This window comes from Brachyhypopomus gauderio, chromosome 3 (assembly GCF_052324685.1).
Source record: "Brachyhypopomus gauderio isolate BG-103 chromosome 3, BGAUD_0.2, whole genome shotgun sequence".
Classification (NCBI taxonomy): domain Eukaryota; kingdom Metazoa; phylum Chordata; class Actinopteri; order Gymnotiformes; family Hypopomidae; genus Brachyhypopomus; species Brachyhypopomus gauderio.
The window spans coordinates 9,096,385-9,115,821 of NC_135213.1; the positions used below are offsets into that span (position 1 = coordinate 9,096,385).

At 52.5% G+C, this 19,437-nt stretch overlaps 1 protein-coding gene across 2 annotated transcripts in view; it reads left to right on the forward strand.

Annotated features, from left to right (window-relative positions):
* tcf7l2 (transcription factor 7 like 2) overlaps positions 1–19,437 on the forward strand; it is a 77,117-nt gene that overhangs the window by 25,238 nt on the left and 32,442 nt on the right. For both annotated transcript variants that reach the window (XM_076999338.1, XM_076999337.1), the window contains exons 4-5: positions 5,026–5,127; positions 9,932–9,991. In XM_076999338.1, the coding sequence (XP_076855453.1) occupies positions 5,026–5,127; positions 9,932–9,991 (162 nt within the window). The remainder of the gene's footprint in view (positions 1–5,025; positions 5,128–9,931; positions 9,992–19,437) is intronic.

Here is a 19,437-nt window from a genome sequence, read left to right on the forward strand (position 1 = left end):
CGGTCTGATCCGAGCTCCTCCAGGCCTCCGCGTTTTGAACGCGGCGGTTGTCCGCCGCCGTCTCCCCTGGGCTGCCTGTTTGTACCTGGAGTCTGGGGGGCTTCGACTGGGGCTCCCCCACAGCTCCCACTCGTGGGTCCTCGGTACCGAGCAGGACTTCTCTCATCCCAAATGAAGTGCTTTAGTTTTGCTCTTTTATCAGTGTAATCTGCAAGCCGTCAGCTCCACCCCGGCGTCTTCTCCCCACAGGGTGGGGGACGGGGCGATTGGTTGGGCTGTGTGCATGTGTGGGCATGCGCATGTTTGAGGGTGTGTGTGTGAGTGTGTGTGTGTGCGGTGGTGTGTGTGTGTGTGTGTGTGTGTCGTGTGCGTGTGCGTGTACGTGCATGTTTGTGTGGATATGTGCGTATGCGTGTGTGCGCGCGTGTGTGGCGTGGTGCGTGTGTGTGTGTGTGTGTGTGTGTGTGTGTGTGTGTGTGTGTGTGTGTGTGTGTGTGTGTGTGTGTGTGTGTGTGTGTGTGTGTGTGTTTTCTCCTGACCCTTGGGCACAGATGGGCTGGGATGTGCTGGGCCTTGCTGAATGTGTCTCTGGTGGGACACTGGCAGGCTGTTTGCTGACTGCAGCCTCTCTCTCTCTCTTTCTCTCTCTCTCTCTCTCTCTCTCTCTCTGACTCCCCAGTCCTAGCTGGTGAGAGCGTTGGGAATAGCCCCACGTTCTGAGCTTCTCTGGCACATTAGGCGTCTGATTTGTCTGATTACAGAGAACGTCTGTGCTCTTAATCCAAACAAAATGGCCGAGTGCAGCTCGCCTCTTCTGTACTAATCACATCAGATGTGTATGTGTTGCTTCAATTCCTCGACCTGCTCCTCCTGTGATACGATGGGGTTGGCCACCTCACACCATCTACAACCCGAGGAACTCTGTGACCTTCAATATAATTTCAAAGTTGATTTTTTAATGCTTATTTATTTATTTGCCCATCCCTCTATTTTGAGGACCAATAAGTCTTGGTAATGTGTAGTTCCTGAGGTAATAGGGGGTCGTAGAAGGTAGTTCTCCTCACAACGGCTGTGTGATCCCTGAGGAAACCTCTCCAGCGTCAGGTTAAGTGTCAGGTACAGACATTTCTTTGAGAAACAGCTTAGCAGCAGCAGGCCTGTTCTCCTTATGTTTCCAGAAAGCTCTCCGTGGCTTTTTTTAACCTCGGTGCAGCCCACACTAGTTCATGACATGCTAAATGTGGGCAAAAGTGCTAAAAGTGAACAGATAACTTCACTTTTGGAAAAGGAAAACAGCAATTGTGTCAAAAATAACATTAGTGAATTATCCATGTCCTAACTACCCATTTGGAAAATTTTGAGACAAAACCAACTATTCTGTCACTAATATTCTCTCTCTCTCTCTCTCTCTCTCTCTCTCTCTCTCTCTCTCTCTCTCTCTCTCTCTCTCTCTCTGAGCTCTGCTAGTGATAGAGTTCATCCCTCTGGGAGGATTTAGAGGACTCCCTTGTCTTTCTCTTCATCAGAGACAATTGAGTCATTCAGCCCCATTGTGGTTGTTCCAGGCCGGGGGTGGGGGGGGGGGGGGGGGGGGGGGGGTATGGGGGGGTGGCTAGCAGGGCTGACAGAGTGAGGAGGAGGGGGCAGATCGGGGGGAGTGCATGCCCTGGGTCGAACTCACGCTGGCCGTCCTGAGTGGTGGGGGAGGGTGTACCAAGTTATCCTGGAACTGCGGAGCAATTTGTCCTATCGGAACGCCACTTGAGTTACATGGGGGGCCTCCTGTGGGGGGGGGGGGGGGGGGGGGGGGCGGGGGGACTCGGAGAGGGGAGAAAGGGCAGCAGCAGCCAGTAGGTCAGGGGCCACGGCCTCTTCCAGCCCAGCCGGTGCATCCGGACCGGGAAGCGTCAGGGGGTGGGGTCTTGAGAGCATTAGGGGCGGGGTTTGGCAGAAGGGGGCGGGGCAGAAGCAGCTCCAGACCCACCTCCTTTGGCTTTGGCCTCCGCTCGTAATGCCTACAGGAAGGATTAGGGAGCAGGAACATGTGCGGTGGGAGTGTGAGGCGGATACACTGGCACCGGCGCCCGCACACCCAGACGCTCTCACCCCACACTCAACACCACTCCTGCCACTCTGAGCCACGACATGACCCACTTCACAGTAAACAGAACCCTAGCAGGAGCTTTTCAGAGGACACACACGCTAAATGACTAGTACCATCTGGAATGTAATCTAGGTTTTTTAGTTAGTTTTTTTTTTTTTTCGGAGTGTATCATCGGCGTTTAGCGTGGCGTCATGCACAGCCAGCCCGGAGCAGCACAGCTCAGGCAAACTTCACTCCCCTTCTGAGTAAACAGGCGCATGCATTAGCAAGAGATTTGGTGCAGGAGTGTGTGAGCTTGGAGTGTGAGTGAGCTTGTGTGTGAGTGAGCTTGCAGTTTGTGAGCGTGTGTGTGTGAGAGTCTGAGTGTGTGAGTGTGTGAGCGTGTGAGTGTGGAGTGTGGAGGGTGTGAGTGTGGAGGGTGTGTGTCAGTGTGGAGTGTGTGTGTGTGTGTGTGTGTGTGTGTGTGTGTGTGTGTGTGTGTGTGTGTGTGTGTGTGTGTGTGTGTGTGTGTGTGTGTGTGTGTGTGTGGAGCATGCCCCTCAGGCCACCGGGTGAGGCAGCTCCTCCAGTGGCAAACAGCACTACACCCTACAGCCAACCCAGCACTAATTACCACTGAACCAGCTGAACCAAGCACGTATGCACACACACACACACACACACACACACACACACACACACACACACACACACACACACACACAAAATCAATCTCAGAGTAGTCCTGGCAGGGTCAAGCAGAAAGTGTTCTTGGTTTGGTGAACTACGAGGGCAAAGTGTAGGAACGCTATACTGGCCCCTGATTGGTTGGATTGGGTTAGAGATAACATCCCAACCACTCCTGGCCTAGTTGAGCTTTGGCTCAAACCCTAGTCAGACGATCCAGTCGCATCCCTGGTGACCCTACGAGGCTGGCTGACTTGTGAGAAGACTTGTGCAGAACAGACATCTGACATTAGGAATATTGAACTCCATTTTCTTAGAGTTTGCTACCAATACAGTTTTCATGTTAAACACGTTATGTGTTATGTTATGTTTGCTGGAGCTCTCAAGATATGTTTATTCAGTTTTGGCTCTTGAGTTTCTCATAGTTTTGTCTGGTAGTTATGGACGTAATTTTCTGTCTAGCCTCATTAGGTGAGCATTTGCTAAGCTTGCATGTAAATTCACCAAACTCCCCTCGAGTTTCTTATTATTCGAATACTTACTGCCCACATTTAAAATTTACTCTCAGGCGTTGTACGTGGCAGCCATTTTAAAAGGTCACATTTCCCCCTGCCATGTGTATGTTGCTGCTCAGAACTCCCAACAGAGCAGCAATCAGGACCCAGTTAACCTCTGACCCTGGACAGCCGAGCGAACGTGTTTTTGTGTTTGCTCGCAGCTCCTGGAGAGATGAGTGTGACTGAGTGCAGCTCAGCTCAAAGCCACGTAGCTGCACTACCAGAGTGTATCTTCAGTGTAGCTACACTACCAGAGTGTATCTTCAGTGTAGCTACACTACCAGAGTGTATCTTCAGTGTAGCTACACTACCAGAGTGTATCTTCAGTGTAGCTGCACTACCAGAGTGTATCTTCAGTGTAGTTACACTACCAGAGTGTATCTTCAGTGTAGCTACACTACCAGAGTGTATCTTCAGTGTAGCTGCACTACCAGAGTGTATCTTCAGTGTAGCTACACTACCAGAGTGTATCTTCAGTGTAGCTGCACTACCAGAGTGTATCTTCAGTGTATCTTCAGTGTAGCTGCACTACCAGAGTGTATCTTCAGTGTAGCTACACTACCAGAGTGTATCTTCAGTGTAGCTACACTACCAGAGTGTATCTTCAGTGTAGCTACACTACCAGAGTGTATCTTCAGTGTAGCTGCTTGTCAGAAGTTCACGGGTCAACTTAACCGGCCGTGGAGTCCCATGTTTGCTGGTACCGACATCTAGTGTTTCCAGGACAGCCGTGGAAAACGAGCCCTAGCGTGTGAACCGCGTGTGAACCGCGTGTGAACCGCGCGTAAGGGGACCGACTGGAACGGGAGAGTTGACTTGTGTGCAGATCCTCCAGTTTGTGTGTGTGTGTGTGGATTTGTGTTTGGGGTACACATGTGACCCGCCTGACCCAATCCAGCCCAGGCAGGCCAAGGGTCAGGGTCTCGGTCGGTGGGGGGGGACCCAAAGGACGATAGACATATTTCCTGTGTCTAGGAGGTAGAGGGGCAGGAGGGGACTTCCTCCTGTGTCCTTGCCAGCTCGCTTTCTTGACAGTGCGGCCTCTTGCTAGGTGCGTTTTTCATTAGCGTCAGGTTGTTGAGCTGAGCGTGTGCCTCCCGATGCCAGACAGCTTCATAAAGCCCAATAAAAACGAAGGTTTTTACAACTTAATCGCTTTACCGGCTGATTTTTTTTATGTCTCTGTGGCTACAGGAAGTCACTTAAAGATTGGCTCCAGACAATGTGAAGAGCATGACGTTCACAGGTGGTGTGTGTGTGTGTGTGTGTGTGTGTGTGTGTGTGTGTGTGTGTGTCCTGAAGCACCCTGGGTCAATTATTGACTAAAACAGTCGCTGGTCCAACTCGAGTCCACACCCTTTTATAAGTACAATGAAAAGCAATAGGATTCCAGAGAGCACTGATATGATCTTCAGATCTAAAACAGAGAAACTGGGAATTCTGGGATTGCTCCCGGTCCGAGAGCAACTGGACAAGGAACCGACTCGCTTCTCCATGGGCCATGCAGGTCCACCCCAAGCCTCCCCCACGGTCTGCTCCAACATGCTCCTCACTTGTGTTTGCGCCCGCTTTCGCTTTCAGAGTCACACAGCCATTTTTCAGGGTCCTTTGACCCTCACGGTTCTTCCTCCCTTTGCTTTCTGCATTGTTAACATGTTTTTCTTTCTTTCTCCCATTTTGTTTCCTTCCACCATTCAGTATCTACAGATGAAATGGCCACTGCTAGATGTTCAAGCAGGAAGTCTTCAAAGTAGACAAGCACTTAAAGATGCCCGCTCCCCTTCCCCGGCACACATCGTCGTAAGTAACCCCCGTTGGTCACTACATTTACAAAGCTCTGTGTGTGTTTTTTATTTTTTATTTTTCTCGGCGCAGACAGAATAGATCCTCTTCCTGTCTACTGTCTTGCATCTTCTGAGTTGTGGAGAGTGAGCATGGTGTTCTCGCAGCGTTACCACACGCAGCGGGGGCCTCGGGATACGTCACGTTAAAATGGCCGCGAAACATTTCAGCCACATCATAGAGTGTAACTCCTCTCTGTAGGAACGGAGCTCGTGTACCTGAGGAGTTCACGGCAGCGTAGAGCGTAGAGCGTGGTGACTAGAAAGTGGGCGGAGTTTGGGAGAGGGCGGGACGTTCACCCTCCCTCCAGGACTCCCGGAACAGGGGGCGCGTGCAGTTATACAGCCACTAGGGGCACGTAGCAGCACTGCGGAAGCTCGTAGGTTTGATTCACGTAGATTAGCGAAGCTTCGTTAGCCGCAGGACCGGTTTGAGTGGGCTAGCTGAACCCGTAGCCTTTCGGCGTGGGCCTCCGCTGTAAGGTCAGGTGTAGGTAAGAAAGCAACCAGCCCGTAAAACGTCGACCTGGGCAGTGTGAGTAAGTCAGCAGGATGGCCTTTACCCCTTGGCAGAGCACCAGTGCCAGACCATTAGGGTGTTTGCTTTTTTTTTTCCGTCTTCACTTTTTAATTGGTGTCAGAGGAATTGCCGTTTTTTTTACCAAAAGTACACTTTTGAGCTGTCTGTTGGAAGAAAAACAACCCTTGACATGTTGCTAGTTTGTTTCAGGTGACATAGGGTCTTATGTTATTTAATGCCAGAAAACCTGCCTTGCTTCCTGACGTTGGCTGCGAACGCCGTGCTTAAACTCGCTGCCTTCACGCCGTCCTCGGGGAGATCGGAGTTAAGAATAGCTCTCTGCCACCCCGTGTTTATTTGAAACACACAGACCTGTCGAAAGTTAACTTTAGCACCAAAGAGCTGGCAATGGCGACGTTTTTGATGCAGCGAGGAGCCGGCGAGGTCTTAAAGCTGCCGGCCTATTTTTAAGAGCCGCGGGCAGGTTCACCAGACTGACTCGAGCTTATTTTAAGAGGGACGGAGGGGAAATGGACACCCCCTCCTTCTCAAAATCATTAAAGGCGTGGGAGGCGGCTAAGTCCAGTTTCAGGTAAATGGTGCGCCTGACTGGAGCCCCTCCCTCCCTAGTGTGCCACGGCGAGGGGCGAGGCCTCCCACAGCTCCTCCGCCCAGCGGCACGCCCCTCCCCCGCCCTTCGTTTAACCCCCTCCTTTATTTGTCTGTTTATTTGTTCTGATGGGTTCGTTCTGCGGTCTGTTTGATCAAGACCCTGGCCCGGCGAGATCAGACGCCGGCGGCGCGGGACTTAGCGGTGCAGCTAGTGTGAACGAGCAAATCGGAGGAGAAGTTTCCCTTGCCCCTCTGTTTTCCCCTCTTCCCCCCACTCTCTTCTGTTTCCATGGTTCTCTCTCTCTCTCTCCTTCTGTCTTCTGATGGTGTGTGTGTGATTTGATGTTTCCCTAGTTTGCATCATGCTGCTGGTGGTGAACCTTTACTCAGACAACATGCCCTAGACAGAAGAGTGTGTGTTCAGACCTACGCTGTCCAAACCTTTATATATATATATATATATATATATATATATATATATATATATATATATATATATATATATATATATATATAAATATATAATAAATATATATATATTTTACCTCAGGAATATATATATATAGAGTATATAATTGTTTCTTTTTTTTCCCGGAGAGGGACTACACGCTACGGCATGTGACCCTCTAATCAATCTGTCTCTGTAACCTGTGACGGGTCCAGAGGAGTTTAGTTTCTGCTCCTGAATGGCTGTGTCAGCTGGCTGCCTTGACCCATGGCTCCCACACCGAGCTGTCTGCTCGGAGATAAGGAGGGCCAACGGGTGCCAGATAAACACCAGGAGCCAAAGTTCAGATGACGCGCCGGTCCTGGAGGGGCAGGAAGACAGACAGGAACCCAGGTGCACGGGACAGGTGAGGGAGACAGGGACGGAAAGAGAGAGAGAGAGAGAGAGAGAGAGAGAGAGAGAGATAGAGAGAGAGAGAGCGGACGTGGACCGAGCTAGATAGAGTGAGAAGGGGTGAGAGAGGGTGAGAAGTGTAAAGCTTGATGCCTGGTATTAACCAGACGGAGCAACAGAACCAGTGAGGAGTGACGGAGAGGGAGCCTCTCTCCCGGTCATCACAGCTGCGCTGGGATCGTTCTGGGTAGCCACGTAACAGCGGGTGGGGGTCGTGACCCCTGGCCCGGAGAACAGGGCGAGCGGGTGTTTGGCGTGGGCAGAACACACCGACCCTCTGCAGCCTGCTTGTACCTCTAGGCCCCGAGAAATACAGTGTGCTCACGTCCCACAAGTGTGTGTGTGTACATATATGTATATAATAGACCAGAGTGCTCACACACACACTTCCATACGTGTGCAAACAGAGCACACAGACAGCTGTAGTCAGCAATACAAGTATTGCAGCAATTGGTAGGCCGATAGGTGTCGAGTGCCCTAGCGTTCACCTCCACATACCCACCCACACACTCACTCACACACACACACACACACTTGTGTGTGTGATGTGGCTCCAGTGCTGTGTGAGGCGAGGCCGTTGGGAGCGAAAGCTGTGCTGTCTCTCTCCCCAGCTGTGACAGATTGGCCTTTCGTTCCGGGTCTCGCTTACCCGGATTCTCCGCCCGTCCGTGCACACAGCTGTCCGCCGCTGGGCACCCTGGCTGTGGCTCCGCCCACCAACGGCAGGCCCCTGCACCCGGGAGCCGGGCTGCCGACTGAACCCAGATAGAGCCGTCGCTCACGTCCACCTGTGAACCGGAGCGCACGCAGGACGCCATTCGGCCACTCGCTTTCAAAGCAGGAGTCCTTCCATTAGAGAGAGGGTGTACGCGCGTGTGTGTGTGTGTGTGTGTGTGTGTGTGTGTGTGTGTGTGTGTCTGTGTGTGTGTGTGTTTCCATAACTGTGCTGGAAGATGTTGCACACGCACACAGATACGCACACACACACACACACACACACACACCGCACACACACCATCCCTTTGGCTCTGGGTCTTGTGGGAGGCCGGACAATGTCTCCATTGTTTTCAGGGCTTTCACTAGCAGCAGGAGATGGCTGGAGTGTTAACTGTTTCCCCACCATGGTCTACTGTGGTCCGTGTGTGTGTGTGTGTGTGTGTGTGTGTGTGTGTGTGTGTGTGTGTAAAACGCGGGAACAGTGAGGACACAGAGAAAGGAGGAAGCGGGGTGGGGGGGGGGGGGGGGGGTATTTGAGGGTGTGGGGGGCAAGACAGCGCTGTTCCGTTCTGGGCCGGCTCTAAGTGTATGGTAATTAGAACCAAGGCAGTAAGGGAATGTGAGCAGTTCACCCAGAGCGGGACCTCCCACCCGCCACTGCGTTCGTAGCTGCGTGGTCCTAACGCCCGTCCAAGCTGAACTTAACCACGCTGGGCCCGCTGCTGCCCATTAAACCAAACCCCTGGCGTTGAGTCATATGGGGCGGGGCTGCAGGGGAGGGGGGGCGGGGCTGCAGGGCATCGTGCCTTCCCAGCCTCCCGCTGCGTGTGAGAGGCAGAGCCGTGTTCTCGGCATGCGGAGGGCCCAGGAGTTTCACTTTGCAATTTGCTCTCTCTCTCTTTTTTTGGGTCTGTGAATGGTGGTGCACCTGGACTGGCTGGACAATAGCTGGGAGGGCCAGTGGCCTGCTGGGAAATACCGGGCCCCCACGTTGATAATGAGCACCCCAGTGTCACCTCAGTCTTCACGCTGAACCCCAGCTCACACGCACACACACACGCACGCACGCACGCACGCACACACACACACACACACACACACACACACACACTCAGACACACATACTGTAGAACTCTACTCTCTTTAGATGGAGTCCTCTGTGTCTCAGTACTTTATCAGTACTTGCCTGTTCCCTGCCTGTCCTGTCCTGTTCTGTCCTGTCCTCTCCTGTGCTGTCCTGTCCTCTCCAGTCCTGGTTCAGACAGTGCTGCATTTCTGGTCACCATCCTACCGCACTCACATTAGACACCGCACCGTATCCTGACCCCACATCTCTTTATGGCTGCAGTCTGCCTCTGTGTTTTTAAGGGTCACCCGTCTTACTCTCAGCACTTCAGCACTTCACAGTCCTGAGGAAGGAGGGATGTGTGTGTGCTGCAATCCAGTCACAGGGTCAGATAAATGCAGGATTTCAGCTCAGTGTGTGTTACGTTGTCCTTGACCCGTCCTGAACAGGAGCCCCTGTCAAACATGCCCATCAGCAGATGCTAGCATAGCCACCTTAGCATAGCCACCTTAGCATAGCCACCTTAGCATAGCCACCTTAGCATAGCCACGCTTATGCCTCTCTCTAGCTAAAACTGATCCACCATACACACACACACACACACACACACACACACACACACACACACACACACACACACCCACAACCCGAGTCCTTATCCACACATGCCGCAAGCATACACACTCCTGCTTGTGTGTGTGGTTGTGTGTGTATGAATTTGTATGTGATGTTAAATGAATGGGCATCGACCCAAGTCCTCAGATACAGGAAGCAGACCATAAAAGGGAATTAAATGATGGTGGTGGTGGTGGTGGTGGTGGTGGTGGGGGGGGGGGGGGGGGGGGGGGGGGGGTTTGATAGTGTGTTAATTTATGCCCTGCTAGGCTGATGTAAATGAGTGTACTATGAAATAATTGTGACGTGAGACGTCCGTCTTTGCCTTTCAGGGGCCCTTCTGCTTGGGATTCCCCGGACAGGCAGATCTGAGCCTTCACCAATTTCAGTTGGTGAGATTTTTGAATTCTTGTAGCTGGCTTAAACAGAGCTCAAATGACATTTGCTTAAGTACTTTCAAATCCAAGTCACTGATGGCTGCATTAGCGCTGATCGGAGCCGCCGCCCCGGCGCTTCACCCTGGCTACGTCCTCGCCGTGGGCAGCCGCTGCGCTGTCCCCCGGCTCCTCCAGACGCCCCCCCCCCCCCCCCCCCGTGTCCGGCCCGTGCGGCCACGCGACCCCAGGGACGGCCAGCCGCTCCCAGGAACGTTCCCGGTGGCCCCCCCCACACCCTCCACCCGACCCCCACAACCCCACCCCCACCACCCCACCCGGAGCTCCACCTTTGTGAGCGCTCCAGCGAGCCGCATTTGTGCCTCATTCATTATTTCTCCTCTCATCTTCCGGAGCGGCACCGACTCGTTCTTTCTGCTCTTGCTTTCTCCTGCAGCAGCTGGCGTGAAGAGGGTGCTTTTCAGTCCCGGCATCTGGGCTTGAATGTGTGCCAGTGAGGGCTTTGGGGGGGGTGGAGCTTCCTCGTCCTCCGCACACGCGCGTGGCACCCCACCGCTCCAGGTTAAAGAGGGCCGCGTGAGACGACGCCCCTGGTCCGGCGGTCCGTAATCGTGGCGGTGTCCGGTGGTGCAGACAGGGAGACCGAGCGTGTGGGGACAGTGAGAGGGGGAGACGGAAAGACAGACGGAGGGGGAGGGAGAGAGAGAGACGGCGAGTGAGAGAGGAGGTTAGGGAGAGGACAGACAGACACAAACAGTTTGTGTCATGGCTGTATTGAGGGGGCATTGAGTGTGTGCAGTGTGGCTCTCGTGTTGGGCACAGAGGGGGAGGGGCTCACGCCGAGCTGCCCTGCTCTGACGGGCACTGTGCCCGCACGTGTGAGCAGCGGGGCGAGAGGTGTTCAGATCGCATCATCTTAGCCCAGGGCAGCGTTGGCATTACCAGCTAAAACCGGTCACAGAGACTTGTTTTTATTTATTTACTTACTTATTTATTACGCCTCTTGCATGCTGAATTGCCCAGGTGATCCACTGCTCATTGATTACCTTGGCAACATAGGTAATAAAAAAGACTACACCTGAAGACATCCCAATGTGTCACAATGTTATGCTAGCTGAAAGCTTTTTAATTTCTCTCTCTTTCTCTCTCTCTCTCTCTCTCTCTCTCTCTCTCTCTCTCTCTCTCCTCTCTCTCTCTCTCTTCCACCCTCCTTCTAAGGCTTTGCAAAACCTTGCCACAAGAACTTGTTTGACAGGGTTGGGGAGGAGCTTCTGTGTTGATAGGAGTGTGTGTGTGTGTGTGTGTGTGTGTGTGTAAGTTAAAGAGAATATGTTCAAGCATGTTGATGTGACAAATGTTTTTTCTCATTTTCCCCTGTGTGTGTTCTCTGCCTGAATGGCACACTCGTGTGCACACGGTGTAGGCACACGCGGGCGGGTTGAAGGCACAGCTGTACAGGGTTTCTCCACACCACAGTGTGGCAGTGTAGAGCAGCACAGACACAGACACGCAGCAGTTCTTCGGTGTTCTGGGGGGGGGGGGGGTGATTACACACACTGAATTCTGAACATGTTTAGGATTTTCGATAGAGGGGAAAACTTCCTCAAGGACTTCCTGTGAGCCAGTGGTGGACACACATTATTACCCCCCCCCACCCCCCCCCCCCCTTCACTCACACAAACACACATGTATACACACACAGACAGACACACATACAGACAGACACACACACACACAACAGACAGACACACACTCACACACACACACACCACACACACACCACACACACACAGACAGACAGACACACAGACAGACACACACACATACATACACACACATACACACACACACACACACACACACACACACGTCTTCTGGTGTGGGGAGAGGCACTGTGAGCTGGTACAGTATTAGCCCTTAAGGCTGTTTCACAGAGAAACTTGTTGTGACAGAACTCCAGGTGTCTCATTGTTGGCCTGCTATGGTTCAACAGATTTACCAATTAGTGTCGGGCTGTGGGCAGGCAGGGTGGGGGTATATGGGGTGGGGGGGGGGGGCGTAGCTTTTGGGTGGCGTTATGGAAGAATAGAATGGGGCAGAGGAAAGAAGGGAGGGGGGTAGGGAGGGGCAGAGTGATGGAATGACATAGGCCTGAGTGGGCGGAGGGGGGAGGGGTCATGTGGTTGGAGAGGGGACGCTGGGTAAACTGATACATGACCTCCTTTCACTGTCCTGTAATAGAGTAGCTTGGAAGTAGCTCTCAGCAGATAGAGAGAGGGAGGGAGGGAGGGGGAGGGTGGAGGAGGAGGAGGAGGAGGCAGAGGAAGTGACAAGATAAGGATGAAGAAAATGCCCCTATTTACTCACCGTTTGGCACGGGACAGGCACGCAGTGAATTGTCAGCACGTTTTAGTGTTCTTACACCATGTGTTTAAGCGTGGAGTTGTCGGGATTATCAGTAACGGAAGTGCTGGGACCCTGGGAAGGAGCCGGTGACGTTGGCCAGCGTCCTGAACGTCCTGAACGTCCTGAGCATCCTCGGTCCTGCCGCAGACCGCATGGACCGCGAGCCCGTCCTGCTCTCGTGCTGTACATAATCACTTGTTGCCTTTTCTACTTAACTCTGTTTGTTTTCAACATGCCTGCTCTGGTTTCCAGGGAAGTTTTAGGTGAGCTTATGGGGGAGGGGGGGGGGGGGGGTGGTGATGGTGATTTAGACGGCCTGTAGGACATGGAGCTGTTTTTGACCTGCTCTGCTTGTTTTAGTAGGCCTCCCGCTCAACTCCCTCCATCACAAGCACTGATACATTTACGCAATAATTTAATTGTAGTGAAAATGAATGGTCCTTTCCCAGCACATTTGTGGTTGTGGAAGCCCCGTGTTGAGAGGGCGGTCAGGAAGGAGAAGGTGAAGGCGTCTGTGGTCCACTGGAATCACCTCGTGTCCCACAGCACATTCCCTCGCTAATCCATTGTTTAGTTTGGACGAAAGCCCCCTGTGTTTCAGACGCAATTACCGACTTCTTTATGGACACGCGGGCTAGCCCTGGCCACACCGTGTGGTGAGAGACTTCAAGAGGTGGTGTGTGTGGGTGTGTGTGTGTGGTGTGGGTGTTGTGTGTGTGTGTGTGTGTGTGTGTGTGTGTGTGTGTGTGTGAGAGAGAGAGAGAGAGAGAGAGAGAGAGAGCAGGAGAGTGAGGGTGGTGGAGAGGAGGGGTAGAGCTGACATTCCCAAAGAACAATTTATTGTTGTAACTGAATGCACTGTGACAGTTAAATTTTAACACTTTCCCTCTTTTTGGTATGCGTGGGCGTGTGTGTGTGTGTGTGTGTGTGTGTGTGTTTGGGTGTGTGTGTGTGTGTGTGTGTGTGTGTGTGTGTGTGTGTGTGTGTGTGTGTGTGCGTGCGTGCGTGCACAGGTGTGGGTGGGTGGGTGTTTGGTGTAGGGGGTGTAGGGGGTGGGTGTATGTGTGTTTGTATTGGCAGCTGGAATGCTGTATGCTTCCAGGGAGCACTTAAGCCAACCCAAATCAGGTTTACATTTGGAGGCCTTGCTGGGAGTGTGAGAGGGATTATTCTGGAACACTCCATATCTGATTTCTAGGCAGTTTTATACTGTCCTTTCCCGCACTCACTCTTTAGATTGGTTTCAGATGTGTGGCAGCTCACCCTTTGTGAGACTAACGCCCAGTTTATTTGATTTTGTTCCTCTCAGCAGTTTTGGTGCAGTTTTTTGTTTCTTTGTTCCTCTTGAGTTTGTCGAATTTCTCCACAGTGCGTCCAGTCAGGAGCTGCCCGGCTCCGTGCGTCCGTAACGTCTGAAACAGGGAAGGGTGGCGTGAGAGCCATCATCTCCGTCATCATGGAGTGATGGAGGATGGAGTCTGTGTGATGGAGGCGTGTAACAGGGACACCTCTTATGGTACCTGGGTGGCTCTGATCTGGAATGGACACTGGAGTTTTCACTATATTAAATCCGAATCCATGACCTGCCCTTACAATGTGACCCTGTATACCCTTTATAAAGGCCCAAAGCATCCTCTCAGAAGCTGGAACGCAGGTTACTTTCCGTGTGATATTAACATGAACTAAACACCGTTATTTGCATGTCTATCCGCTCCTGGGCATCATTAAAGCCCTTGGAGGAGAGATACCCAGGGCAGGAGGAGAGCTACCCGGGCCAGGGGGCGAGGAACACAGCCGAGGGGGGAGCGGGCCTCACCGGTAAGCTCCGCGGGCCGGAGCATGCAGATTTGAATAAGGCGGTGGGCCGTGATTGAGGCCGGGCTGGCGCGGGGGGCCGCCGGCGTCTGCACAAGAGCCCCGGCTTTACGGGGGAGGCTCATTAAGGACAGCTGGGTGAGACGCCAGAGCAGCCAGCGCTCCACTGGCCTGTGTCCCTTTGAACACCGGCCCGCTCTCATCGCAGACACGCTCGGTTCCTCCGTAACAAGGCCCCCCCCCCCCCCCCCCCCCCTCGCACGACCGTGTTTTATCCCCCTCCCGCCTCCGCCAGCGTCGGATGGGAGCATGGCGAGCCCAGATGATGCCGCCGCAGTGCTTTGGACGGCACGCTGCATCCCCCCCCCCCCCCTCCCTCCCTCCCTACCTCTCCCTTTATCCGCTGTCCTCCACACCTCTGGATAGCCCAGTGGTTCTTTATGTCACTTGTTTTTATGCAACACTGCAAATGGAGACTTTAATTGGAACTTTTGCCGCGGTGTGGAAACGGCGTGTAAGTGGCTGTCTGGCTCCAAAGAGTCTTGACGGCCCTTTAGAATGTCATCAGACAAGCCACAAATGTTCCCACCGGCGTTGATCCGTGCGTGGGCTGCGGTTACCTAAAACACCAGCGTAATACCCCCAGCCGCCGCTGTCTGGATTATAAGAAGCGGATTTTTGCATTAGTTTTTTAACTTAGGGTGGTGTCTGCCCGATCAAGAGAAGGTGTCGTATTAAACCGCTAAACCGGAGAAGCTCCTGTGATCCGTCGCCGCTCCGCTGTGTCCTTGCGGGATGACGTCGGCGTGCGGAACGGCCCACGGAGGACGCGCTCAGCGCCAGGCAGCCCGTACGCTGATTTGGCCCAATTTGTCGCGCAGGTGTTAGCGGGTCAGACCGAAGCCGTCGCTGTTTTCTTCCCTTTTTTTTTTGCGCGAGCGTTTGGAATGTGTCTGAGCGTGTCCCGGTCTGAGCCCGGGGAGGGTGTTTAGCAGACGAGAAAGTCAGTGTCAGTGGTGGAATTACCGGGACGTTTGCCATTAGGGGCCGGCCCGACACTGTGAGGGAAGGATGCTCAGACTTATGCAACGCGGCCGGCGTGACAGCCTTTGGGAGCAGGGCCAGACACACACACACACACACACACACCACACACACACACACAGCAGTCTGATCACAACAAGAGATGTTTTTAACAGAACCGATGTTTTGCCATTATCTATGTATGCAGATCTACACGCTCAGGAGAGCCGTCATCCATCATCCTTTAACATTTACACCACTGGTTACCGCATCTGTTTTCGTAATGGCCCTAATGCAGCAGTAGCAGCTAGATGAGCCCCTGATATCCCCCCCAAGCCGTCTGCTGTCTGACTCCGTGTCTGCTTCAGGGACTCCTGCATGCTAACGCTAGCTCTGCAGCCTGTCTGCTGTCTGCTGCTTTCTCATTTAATTGTTATATCTCCTCACCATTAATATGAGCAAAAAGGCTGGCTTGGGCTGTGTGGAACATCAAAGGATACCTCCCCTGTCTTACAAGCTGGCCGTCTCTTCTGTGGAGAGGCTCTGGAGATGTGTGCCGATTCCTGGCTGGAATGAGTTTGATGGTCTAATTGTAGCCCCCAGAGGACAGCAGAGCACATCAGAGAGCCCAGTCTGGGTGACCGACTCAGGCTGCTCTCGGGCCAGACGTGGCAGCTGGGGCGATGGTGCTGTCTGAGCGCCAGGTGATTTGGGCCGGGGGCGCTCTCGGGCCAGACCGGCCAAATGGGTGGAATTTCTTGCATTTTTGCAAATGTTCTATAAATCCACCAGCATGTAGACACTTGATGACTGCGTCAAATCCACAACAGCAGAAGACCTGAAGAGTAAGGCAAACTCAAGCTTAATGAGCTCTTACAAGCAAACAGAGGAAAGACGTGTTTGTCTGATGCAAGGTGTGAATTTTTGTTGCTATATAACCAACAAGATTCATAAACGTGCACAGCAGCTGACCCAACCCAACCCAACAGCTGACTGAAACACCATTTCACATCAATAGCACTCATTCATTGGTTTTATTTTAAAATTTTCAAAATTTTGCCAAAAACTCGACAGCTGACCTCAAGCTGCAAACTGCATTTTATACTGATGGATGTTATCATATTCATCATGTAGATTTAGGAAACTTGATATAAATGTTCAACTTGTGATATGGATTACATATATATCTTTATCTTTAATGATACCTATACTGATTAACAGCTCAAATAATAATTGTTTTCTTTCAGTTAATGTGGGCTTTGGCAAACAAAAAAGATAAATATCCAAATGGAGAAAATTGAAAGTGATAAAAAAAATTAATGACATTTAGGATTAAAATGAAAAGGATGTGTCATAAACTCACTGTCCATGGCTCATCCCATAGTCTAGCATCTCCCTCACTGTGCATGTACACCTCTCTCTCTCTATTCTTCCCTCTCTCCATCCATCTCTCTCCCCATCTCTATCCTTCTCTCTCTCTCTTCCTCACCTCAATCTCTCTCTTCTTCTCTCTCTCTTACTCCCTTCTCTCCATCTCTCTCTCTTCCTCTCCTCAGTTAATCTCTTCCTCTCCCTCTCTCTCTCTTACTCCCCTTCCTCCATCTCTCTCTCTCTCTCTCTCTCTCTCTCTCTCTCTCTCTCTCTCTCTCTCTCTCTCTCTCTCTCTCTCTCTCTCTACTCCAGTCAGTTTTCCTAGCATGACCATAAGCGCTTACTCATGTTTGCGGCTCTGTACAGTAGGAGAGCGCATTCCCTTTGTGCTCAAACCCCAGTGCATCATGGGAACATGCCCCCCCCCCCCCCCCCCCCCCCCAGCAGGTGCTAACGTCGCTGTGCATTAAAGGCGCTGCTGACCACGCGGCCGCTCCGCTCCGAGCCGGAATTGCAGGCCGGAACAAAAGGGAATCGGCGTGAACGCTCTCTGTCTCGCATGACTGCTACCGCCGCCGCTACTGTAGCCGTGATCAAAAAAGACCTTCATGCCTTTGAACTCGTGGTCCGCGGTTTTTTTTTTTCTTCTTCTTCTTTTTCGCGCATCAAAAAGAAATCGATGGGCGAAACTTCGGAGCGCATGTATCAGTTTTTCTCGTTCTTTCTTCCCCTCCACCTTCGCCGTTTGTACGTTCCGTCACTGGAGTAAAAGTCGTTTTAAAGAGGAGCGGCGGTAAAGATGACACTGTTGCGGAATCAGTCCACACGGGGAGAGGCCTCGCCCGGGAAGAATCGATGGGGTGGGGGGGGGGCGGGGTTCTGGTACCCACGGGCGTGGGGTGGGGGAGGGGCTTGGTGGGTGGGGGAGGGGTTTGGGGGGGTGTGTTTGAGGTACACACCGTTTTTAGACTGCAATGATGGACGGGTTTGGCGAGCCTCGAGACGATGAACGTCATACGCGGGTGTGGAGATAAAGGGGAGCCCTGTGGTCAGTTAGGGTTAGGATTCGTTGGGATTTGTTTTGTCCGAATGTGCGGAAGGGTGTGTAGCTGTCTCTCACCGCTCTTTTCAGTCAAGGAGCAAAAAAGCCACTTCTGCTGGCCTTCTGAGGATGGGGTCAGGGCGTCTCTCTGGAGCGGCCCATCCGAGTGGGGGCGCAGTGGGCTACACACCTGGGTTTCTCATGTGTTCCTGCCTAAAGCGGTAAATATTACAGGCTTGCAGTGGTTTTCACTCTGGGAGTTTTGCTCCATTGGTTGTTCAGCAGTTGGCTGCATGGGAGACGTCGTTAAAGCAGCTGTGTTTGTATGCAGACGGGTCACCACTGCCTGCCAGAGGGTGTAGTGTAGTGGTAACGGACCTCTTACATGAAGTGGCCACTTAATATATATGAAGGAAATATATGAAGGTCAACATTTGTGTGTGTGTGTGTGTGTGTGTGTGTGTGCGAGCACACATGCATATGTATGTGTACATGTGCACACATACTGTGTGTGTGTGTGTGTGTGTGTGTGTGTGTGTGTGTGTGTGTGTGTGTGTGTGTGTGTGTTGCATGCACACCAAAGACACAGAGAGAGAGAGACGCATGCTCTGAAATGAGAGGATGTCTACTGTGAGCATTCTCACTTTTCAGTTTTATTGTTGTGCTTCCTGTTTTGAAAGCCATTTAAGGAGTGGGGTTCCTTACAGAAAGGGGGCGGGGGGCGAAGAAAGACGCCTGGCTTTTTGAAACGTGTCCAAGCGCAGCGTTGAGGAGAGGGGAGCTGATAGCGATCAGTAAACAGCCCAATATCAGGAGCACAAAGAAGCAGGCGCTTCCCCCGCCGTGAGAGCGACTGATTGATTTGGGGCTGGTAGCGTGGGGCCTTGGCTGAATGTGCGAGGATGTGTTCCAGTTTTGTTCCGTCACAGCTGTAGCTCACTCTTCACCATCCCGACTACCCCCAGCGTGGGGTCACATGACCCAGCCCCCCCCCCCAAAAGGCTTTGTGACATCTGGCCCTGCCATTCTGTTCAAAAGGCTGGGCCTGGCTGAGGGTGGCACCCTTTGGCTGCATGTAAATGACGGTGACTCGCTACAGAACCGGCGTGCCTGTAGGGGCGCAGGGCGGACCGGCTCGGCGTGGCCTGTTCTGCGTGGACGCCGTACGGCGGCGGTCTGAGGAAGGTCGGAGTCAGATTTCGGGCCTGCCGGCCACCCTCGAGAAGGCCGAGTCGGCTAAAGGCCGCAGTGTTGAGGACTCTGCCTGGAGCCCCCCCATTCCCCCCCCCCCCCCTTCTTTCACTCTCTCTTCTTCTCAATTTCTCTCGCTTCCCTTATCCCCTCCCTTTCTTTATTCCTTTTCCCCTTTATTCCTCCATGTCCCCCCCTTTCGTTCTCTCTCTCTCCCTCTCTCTCTCTCTCTCTTCCTCTTCTCCTGTCACTCTCTCCTGCTTTTGCTCCTCTTTCGGCTTTCTTTACAGCTTTTTCGCTGATCCTTTTTATGACATCATTGGAGCGTGTGAGGTCATCTGACCTTTTGACCTAAGCCTGTTTGGAAAAGGTGAAAGGGCATTAGTTCGCCGTTCCCAATTCAGATGACGGACATCTATTATGCGGGACGCAATTGTATTCCGTAAATGTTTGCAAATGTTTGCTAAACCGGTGCTATTGCGCCATTTATTTTACTATAAGAATATTAATTTGCCCGTGGGCTTGGCCCTGGGCTGAGGTGCTGGTTGGTGTGATGGATGAGAACGCCTGCTCACTGCACACTGGCCCCGCAGTC